We start from the raw sequence: 9962 nt of genomic DNA, 5'->3' as shown, positions 1-9962 counted from the left end.
GATTACTATAATATAATTGCTGATTATGAAGATTAATATTATTTTTTCATTTAACATGTGAAAAAGCTGTGGTCAAATTTGACACATACTTTAAATATAAGTCAAGATTTATTGCTGGTCTCTTTTCCTCCTCAGCCTTCTTGCTGGCAGCCTCTGCCTGAAGGAGAAATCGCTCTCTGGGAAGGTGTTCTCAGATCCTCCAGGTCTTAGGTCATGATTATTGCTTCTCTTCCAGGCCTGCCTGGTGCCCAAGCATGAACAACTACACCTCTGTGAAGGAGTTCATCCTGTTGGGACTTCCTCACACTGAAGGGCTGGAGAACATGACCTTTGTCCTGTTTCTGGCCTTCTATCTGTTTGCCTTGCTGGGGAACCTGCTCATCTTTGTCACCATTCTGGCTTCATCCAGCCTGCACACCCCCATGTACTTCTTCCTGGGAAACCTGTCAGTGTTTGACATCTTCTTCCCTTCTGTGAACTCCCCCAAGATGATGGTCTCCCTGGCGGGGCAAAGCCGCACCATCTCTTACCAGGGCTGTGCCTCCCAGGTCTTCTTCTACCACACCCTGGGTGGCATTGAGTGTTTCCTGTACACAGTGATGGCCTATGACCGCTTTGTGGCCATTTGTCACCCCATGCGCTACACTGTCATCATGAACCAGAGGGTGTGCACCAGCCTGACAGTGTGCACATGGCTGGGGGGCTGTGTGCATGGGAGCATCCTCACGTTTCTCATCTTTAAGTTGCCCTACTGTGGGCCCAATGAGGTGGACAGCTTTTTCTGTGATATTCCAGTGGTGCTGTCCCTGGCCTGTGCAGACACTTCTCTAGCACAGATGGTGAGTTTCACCAACATAGGTGTGGTTGCCCTGGTGTGTTTTCTTCTTATCCTCCTTTCTTACACCCGCATTGTTCTCTCTATATTGAAAATCCGTTCCTCTGAAGGCAGGCGCAGAGCCTTCTCCACCTGCAGTGCCCACCTGACCTCTATCCTCTTGGTCTATGGACCTGTGTTTCTTGTCTATCTCAGACCTGCTTCCAGCCTCTGGCTGGATTCTGCTGTTCAGGTGTTAAACAGTATTGTCACCCCTTCCCTCAATCCTTTGATTTATTCTTTGAGAAACAAGGATGTGAAAGTGGCCCTGAGGAAGATGGTAACTCAAATGGCTCACCCTTCTCTGCTGTAAGGTCCGCGAATAGTTTTTTTTTTTTGAATTTTTTTTTGAAAAACCTCAAAGAGCCACTCCTTTTGTATCTGGCTTGTTACCAAACAGTGAGTTGGGCAAAGTCACGTTCTCCTTTTTCTTGGGAGTCTTAGGAGTCATTTAGGAGAAGTTGTTTATACAACTTTTACAAAATATTTTGAGATTAAACCAGCATTTCCCCTTTTCCACTTGCCATAAAAGTATATTTTCTAGTTCATATATTTTGTATAGTAAAACTAAAAATTGGAGTTGACATTTAAGAGTGAAATTTAAGAGTAGTATTGTGCAGTTTGGTAATTATAGTTGATATTCATATTGTAACTTCTTTGGGCTTTTACTATGCCTTTCTTTTACAAAATAATTTAATTGATAGCCTTTTATCTTCAGCTCTGGAGAAATCTCAATTGAGAAGGTGATCATTGAACTGTGGTTTAGAATGGGAGAATGAATTATGAATGTGAGAATGAAGTTTGTAAAATAGAAGACTTTTTCAGCCAGTGATTTATATCCACTGAGGTACTTTTTCTTTCCTAAACATTGAATATATCTAAAATTAATTAAAATAAATAAATTAATTTAATCAATAAAATTAATTGAAATAATTTAATCAATAAAATTAATTAAAATAAATATTAATATTATTTATAATGTATTTATTTTTGGAATATTTCAACACTTATATTTTTACATTTAATCAAATTCTTTTCAAGATATAAACCCATCTATTTGGAGTCATCCACTCAAACACCTAGAAAATGTACTAAAATTTTAGTTCTGTTTGTTATGTATGTGATAATGGTCAATACACTTTGCATGTATTGTCTATGTTAATTCACTGAATCCTAACAGGTAGCATGTTTCTTTTACGTATGAAGAATGTGAAAATAGGCTGTCTGAACCTTTATCTAACTCCTACCCTTTCCTGTAGTATACTGCTTTATAAGAAGAATTGAAAAAATCAAGAATTCTATATAATGACAGCTGCCTATATGTGACTTACAGTTCTGAATATTTTGTATATGTTAAGTAATGCAGACTGAACCACATTTGTGTTATTACCTATTATTATCATCCTCATTTTCATATGTGAGAAAAGGAAGGCGCATGTGAAGGCACAAATTGGTTTAGCATTGCATATCAATAGTAGTAATGTTCTGGGGGAAAGTAGGGAAGCAGTCTGAGTAACATTCACAGAAATAGACAATTACTGGAAAATTATACCTCCTACTTTTTCACTCCGTGGTAATATTCATTCATTTTGTGAGTCATTGATTCATGATTTAACTTAAAACTATCCAAGTGGTATCAGATGGGATCTGGGTAGAATGTCTCTCTAATGGACCAAATAAAGACTAAAGGGGAAAGGTATGTAGGGGAGTACTGCCTATCTGTCTGTGAAATAAATCAAACTTGTATATGCAGTCACTTGATTTACTACCACAGTTGCTAATGTCACCATATTATCTTTTAAGGTCAATGCTATATACCTTATTTGAAAGTTCTTGGATCCTCTACATCATTGACATTGGGTGCTGATATTAGATATCTATTGTAATGCAATGAATTCCTCTAATATATGGTAGCTCAGAAAAAAATAATATATTTTCTTATACTGTATCTGATGGTCAATAGTACAGGAGTAGCCTAGTTGGGTGGCCTTTACAGGGGATTTCTCTTGGTTTTGCAGTCACTCTGTCATCCATGGAAGTAGTCATCTGACACAGGATCTCCTTGAAAGGCAGCTGTTTTGTACCCGGATATTAGTAAGAGGCCTCAGTTCCTCCCCACTGTGGGGACCTCTCTGTATCCTCACACAATGGGGCTGCTTCCCTCACAGTGAGTGAGCTGAGGGAGGGTCTCAGCGGGAGCCTCTAGAGACTGTTATGATCTTGTCTCCAAAGATATGTACCAGCACCCTTGCTTTTATTTTTCTTTGTTAGAAGGTATTGACTACTTATAGTCCGCATTTGGTCGAGGGAGAAATTAGGCTCCAGTCTTTTAAGGGAGTGCCCCCAAATCCATAGACCCATTTTCAAGCACCACAGATGTAGTTCTGCCTTATTTAAAAGTGCTCCTTAATGGAACTGTCCTTTCTCCTTTGGAATATTTCTTATTCTAATGAATGTTCTGCATGGCTTTCTTGATTTGAAAAGTTACGCTCTAATCCACTCTTCCTTTGTGAAAATCATGTCTTTTCTGTTATATTTTTGTTCATCCTCTACCATCTCAGTAATATCTTCTCTGAACATCCCATTCCACAATGATTTTTTTATCAGTTAGTGATTTGTATTGCTGAAATTAATCATTTTGGCAGTAAAGAATAAAGAAATTGTGACAATTCTCACATCATCATTTTGGATTGTTACATAATTCATAAATAATTTTATTGAACCATTTAATCAATGACTAGCCTAGAACACAAGTCAAAAGGGCAGCCTTTAGAGCAACATAAAATATTCATTGTTAGTTTACTATGTATAAAGCACAACACTAGCCAAAGAGAATATAATATTGAATAAGATCCTTATGATCTCTGCATTTGTGAAGTATAAGACATAGTGGAGATGACTGACCTGGAACAAATAATTGCTATGTGATGGAGATAGAGTCTTTCAATAAAGGTAGAAGAAGGGACTGTAAAAACCTGTGTTTAAAGTGCCAAGGACAAGGAAGGAAGAATCCTAGAAAACTGATCAAAAAAGTAATCCGAAGTGTCTGCCTGGAAATGAGAAATAACACAAAGATTATTCCATTTCAGCTCTTGTAATGTCAAACTTGGCTAACTTGAGCACTGGAAATGAATGAAATGGCACCTTCAGAAATAAAGCCTGATGGAAATATTGTTAAAATACTTTGAACAGCTTAGTCTATCACAATGACCCATTGCTGAATGTTTTTGCTTTCTAGGAAAGGAGGATTCTCTACAGACAGGGACGTCATTGTGATGAATTTATTATTTTAGCAAGTAATATGGCAGTACTTTAATGAATAACCTATCTTTTCAACTCTCCCACAATCTTTCTGACATAAACTTATGCAGAATATCTCTTCATTGCTCTAATGCACTTTATACAATGTTCTTTGCTTTGTAAGTACCTCCCCAAATCTGCTCTGAACTTCAGAAATGTTATCACTATTTAACCCAGTGAATGAGCTAGCAGCAACTGTCTGTGGATCAAGACTAAGGAAAGGATTTCCATTATCTTTACTAAAACTTTGCTGTAATAAAGCTCTAAAGGAATGGGCTGACCTCAGCTGCCTCTGTTGAGCTGGAGACTCCCTTCAGCTCTGACCACCTCAGCTATGATCCTTAATGGTATTCCAAATGCAGTCACACATGTGGCCCATTAAGTTGACTCACTCTTACTCAAAAGTACTCACAAATTCTACTATAAACTCACTCATTTTTTCCTAAAATGTTCACAACTTGATCTTTTCCATCTGTGATTACTATTCTTGACTTCCCAATGTTTGAGAAGATCAAACATTTCCCTCCCATGTCAAACATTTCCCTCAGAAATGACTGAGATAAACCAAAAGGGGTCAGACTACATCAAAATAGCATTTTAATTACTAATAAACAAGTTACATAATTACTAAATTGAAGCTTGTGTTTTACTTTGAAGCCAAAGCTTTTTAAAATCTGTCCCTTAGTGAATGCATTTGGTTTCATTTTATTCCAGTGTCTGGAATCCTTCTCAGAGATTTCAGTTTAGATTTCCCTTTTCCTTGTATCACAATGTGGGTGTGTAGCTCAATGGTGGCTGTAACAGACAGATCAGTTACAACCCAGTAACATGATAGTCCTACTGTTAGTTAGCAAGGTGGGCATCAGGGATCCATCTATATCTATGGATATTACATATCAACACACCAAAGATATGGAGGACCCCAAATTTCAACTCAGTGATCGTTAAAATTGAAGTACTTCTTTCTATTCCCATTGAAACAACTAATGTCTGGAATAAAACTAGACATGGCTGTCTATGTGCACTGATATGAAGGTCTACATTAATCTGACAAAATGGACCAGGGGGAAACAACACCCTTTAGGACAGTGAGTAGTGAGAATAGATAGGTGGTGAGATTACACGTCTAAAGAAGTCATTCTACAACATAGTTTGGTCTTACGAGGCTTATCATTGATGCCAGAAACAAGATATAATCACTTAATCTGAGTCATAAGAAATAACTTACAATCTTTGGCTATAGACAAAAAAAACGTAGATATAAATAAAGATTCATATGTGAATATTCACAGGAACATTATTGGTAATATCAAAAAACAGGAAACATCCCAAATGTCTGTCATCAGACGAAGAAATAAACAAGATGCAGTATTGTCATACATTGGCATATTATTTACAATAAAAGGACAAATTATTTTTACATATCATGGTATGGAAGAATCTCAGAAAAATTGTGGTAATTGTAAAATTCAGATTTAACTGGTTATATATTATACAATTCCATTTAAGTAAAATGCATAGAAAAGACAAGTGTATACTGATCAAAAGTCAATCAATGCTCTGTTGGGGAGTTGGAGTGAGAACTGATCACAAGTGGGCTACAGGAAATTTGGAGGACGATGGAAATGGTTTGGATTTGGGGAATGTTTCATAATTCTAAATATGTACTAAATGATTAAGTTTATATTTAGAGCAAGTGAATTTTATGGTCTATGAATTTTATCTTGATAAAACTCTTGAAACGCAAAAATGAATTTTATCTTGTGTGTGCAGGGGAGAGAAAATACCAATTTTCAAGGATATTTCAAGCTATCAGCAGGTAAACTAACATGGCAAAGAAAGTCTAAATTATTGCAGAAGGAGAGTTCTTGATTACAATCATCCAGCTCACTCTGCATTAGCTGTACATTCACTAAGCAGCCTCCCAAGAAAGTATGTTGCTTTGAAGGTAAAATTTTTCTATTTATGAAAGTATATGCTGGTCCACTAATGCATGCATTCTAGTTGTTATGATTTATATGAAGTGTCTTCCAAAAAGTCAGGCATGAGACAAAACAATAATATCCAGGGTGAAATGATTAAAGTATGAGAGATATAACCTAACCAGTGGGTTAATCCACTGGTATGGACTACCTGGGTAGTAACTGAAAGCAGGTAGGTGTGAGTGGAGGACCTAGGTCACTGGGGGCAAGCCTTTGGAGTTTATATTTTGCCCTTGTGAGTGGAGGAGTTCTTTTTCTGCTTTCTTGTTGCCACATCTTGAGTGGCTTTCCTCTGCCATGTCCTTCTGCTCTAATGTTCTGTCTCATCACTGATATGCATGCAGCAAAGGAGTTGGCTGAACATGGACTGAACCTCTGAATCCTTGAATCAAAATGAACCTTTCCTCCTTTTTTAAGTTGTTCTTGTCAGATCTATGGCCATAGTGATGAAAAAGCTGACTAAAATAGTAGTGACTATGGTATTCCAATTCCTCTTGTGAATTTATGTATTAGTTTCAATATTTGTGTTACACAAATGACATATACATCAATTCTTTTTTTTTTTGGGGGGGGGACTGGGGATTGAACCCAGGGCCTCGTGCATGCAAGGCAAGCCCTCTACCAACTGAGCTATATCCTCAGCCCCCTCATTGATTCTTTTTTTTTTAAATTTTTTTATTGGTTGTTCACAACATTACAAAGCTCTTGACATATCATATTTCATACATTAGATTGAAGTGGGTTATGAACCCCCAATTTTACCCCAAATGCAGATTGCAGAATCATGTCGGTTACACATCCACAATTTTACATAATGCCCTATTAGTAATTGTTGTATTCTGCTACCTTTCCTATCCCCTACTCTCCCCCCTCCCCTCCCCTCCCAACTTCTCTCTCTACCCCATCTACTGTATTTCTCTCTTTGTTTATTTTCCCATTCCCCTCACAACCTCTTATATGTAATTTTGTTTAGCAATGAGGGTCTCCCTTCATTTCCATGCAATTTCCCTTTTCTCTCCCTTTCCCTCCCATCTCATGTCTCTCCCCTCATTGATTCTTGTATAAAAGCTATATATGTCTGTCTTGAGAGTGAGTGCCTTGGGAAAATGATTGATTTTTTCTGTCTGACCAATATGATATTTCTGTCATGGATATTTGTACAATTAATGATGGTACAATTTGGGACAGTTATACTACTTTTTACTTTAGTGTGTCTTGGGATTGTGCTAAGAACAGCAATTCGGGGAAGTTGAAATAAGATGGCACATGCAGACTTACTTTTGCTTGTATTATTTCCTAACAGTGTGTGTGTGCGTGCGTGTGTGTGTGTGTGTGTGTGTGTGTGTGATTTATAAGGATAGTAATTATGACTAACCCTTAACAGAATTAATTTCCAAAATTACATACGTACAAAGTAAAACACTCAATTTATAACAAGGGCAACTGAAAAGAGATGATTGAAGAACATCACTAATTATACATAAATTTAGGGTTGGCCTGATTTTCCCTAACTCTGAAATGCTTCTCATATTGACTCAAAAAAGAAAATGAGAAATTGAAATGAAATAGATAATTAAAATCATATTAATATGTTATTTTCCACAACTTACACATGGAGCCATTTAATAGGTGTCACCAACCACACTTATTTACTTTTGATTAGTTGATAATGGTGATGATTTTGAAATCTTTAAAACATTTCTAAATTTGTACAAAATTTTTTAGAGGACTATAAGCACTAGAAACGAAACTATAGCCTTAGCTCATGGTACAGGAAATAGAAATATCCATACACTGAAAAACTATTCAACAGCAATTAAGGAAAATTCTAGTGCTATATATGCAACAAATCATTTTGCTCAGTGAAAAAAGCCAGATAAAAAGAAAACATATTTTACAAACCACTTAAAATAAATGCCAAGCAAAGGTAAATATATAGGGATGGGAAATAGACTAGCAATTACCTAGATATGGTGTGAGAATTAAGCAGGATTATAAATGAACTTGAAGTAATTCTTAGTGGAAGGAAATGTTTTAAAATTGTATTTGGTGATATCTGTACCTCTGTGAATATATACTCTGCCTTGAGTTGTATACTTAAAATGCATGGGTTTATGGCATGTAAGTTATATATATTTCCTCCATTTAGTTAGAACTGAGCATATTTTTTTAAGTACAGAGAGACTGAAATTCAAATCCAATTTCTATGATTGGTTTTTGGAGTAAGTTTGGCAATTATTTGAACTTTCTAAGCTCCATTTTTTTCCACTTAAAATAAAAGTAACATCTAACAAGGAAAAAAGGGCCTTCAATAGTTTGGTTTGAGAAGAGATCTATAGTATGCAGTAATTATTAATTTAAAGCCATAGAGAAGAAGGTCTCTCTTGTATTCCTAATGGCCTTATGAAAGACAATGGTTATAAGAACATTTTTAGGACTTCTAGATCTTGCTATAGTTGTCATTTTATGCCTTTTGTATTATTTCTAAGGGAGTTTCTACAAAACATTTTCATTAGGTCTATGTATTTACATGGTGGTTGTAAGCTCACAGACCTGCTAATCCACCTTTATGTGCAGTGTTTTATTCTCTATGCAGAGGGCCCCTTGAAGTGTACATTGAACCCATCAGAATAATGAAAATGTACTGAAATAAACATCCATCACAGTCTTAAGGGAATATAAAAAGAAGAGTTTTCAGACAATGGAAAGATTTGAATACAACCAGTTGTACAAGTCCTAATGGAGAGTCATAGAGGTAACTGTGGAAGACAGTGGCAGGGGTATGCTTTGTGTGTTTCTTTCCTAATCCCCAGCTCTTTATTTAAATTCAGATCCTCCCAGCACAGGATCACAGGAAAATCTCAGGTATCTGAAGCAAGGGATAGCTCCACGAGTGGAAAATCAAAAGCTTCTTCACAGCAAAGAAAACAATCAAGAAGGTAAAGAGTGAGCTGACAGAATGGAAGAAAAATCTTTGCCACATGCTCCTCAGAGGGAGTGTTAATCTCCAGAATATATAAGGAATTACAAAAATTTAACACCAAAAGCAAAAATTAATTGGATTATTTGTGGTTTGTCAAAACAAAACAAAACCACAAATAACCCAATTAATAAATGGACAAAGGGACTGAACAGGCACTTCACAGAAGAAGAAATATGATTGGTCAACAAATATATGAAAAAATGTTCAACATCTCTAGCAGTTAGAGAAATGCAAATTAAAATTACACTGAGATTTTATCTCACCACAGGACACCTATGTTGCCTCCATAGCTTAGTTATTGTGAATTGTTCTGCTATAAACAATGTGGCTGTATCACTGTAGTATGCTGACTTTAAATTCTTTGGATTTGTACTGAAGAGTGGAATAGCTGGGTCAAATTGTGGTTCCATTTCTAGTTGTCTTATGAGTCTCCATACTGCCCTCAAGAGTGGTTGCTCCACTTTGCAGTCCCACCAACAATGTATGAATGTACTTTCCCCCCCATATCCTTGCCAACAATTATTGTTGCTTGTATTCTTGATAATTGACTTATTGACTAGAGCGAGATGGAATATCAGTGTAGTTTTAGTTTGCATTTCTCTAATTGCTAGAGCTGTTGAACTTTTTTTTCTGCATTTGTTGACCATTTGTATTCTTTCTTTTGAGAAGTGTCTGTTCAGTTGCTTTTCCCATTTATTGATTTTTTTTGTATTAAGTTTTTTAATTACTTTATATATCCTGGAAATGAATGTCCTATCTGAAGATCAGGTGGCAAAGATTTTTGCCCATTCTGTAGGCTCTTTTTTATACTCTTGATTTGTTT

The 9962-nt window shown here is 36.3% G+C and overlaps 1 protein-coding gene across 1 annotated transcript; it reads left to right on the top strand.

The window, feature by feature from the left end:
• Positions 1-254: 254 nt before the first annotated feature.
• LOC308641574 (olfactory receptor 10D3-like) lies at positions 255-1187 on the top strand (the record flags this gene model as incomplete). Its single annotated transcript, XM_081280249.1, has 1 exon — positions 255-1187. One exon carries the CDS (start codon positions 255-257, stop codon positions 1185-1187), a length of 933 nt encoding a protein of 310 aa, XP_081136375.1.
• Between the last annotated feature and the right edge of the window lie 8775 nt (positions 1188-9962).

This window comes from Spermophilus citellus, assembly GCF_964194105.1.
Source record: "Spermophilus citellus genome assembly, chromosome: 2".
NCBI classification, from domain to species: Eukaryota; Metazoa; Chordata; class Mammalia; order Rodentia; family Sciuridae; genus Spermophilus; species Spermophilus citellus.
This window is presented reverse-complemented; position numbering and strand designations above follow the sequence as displayed.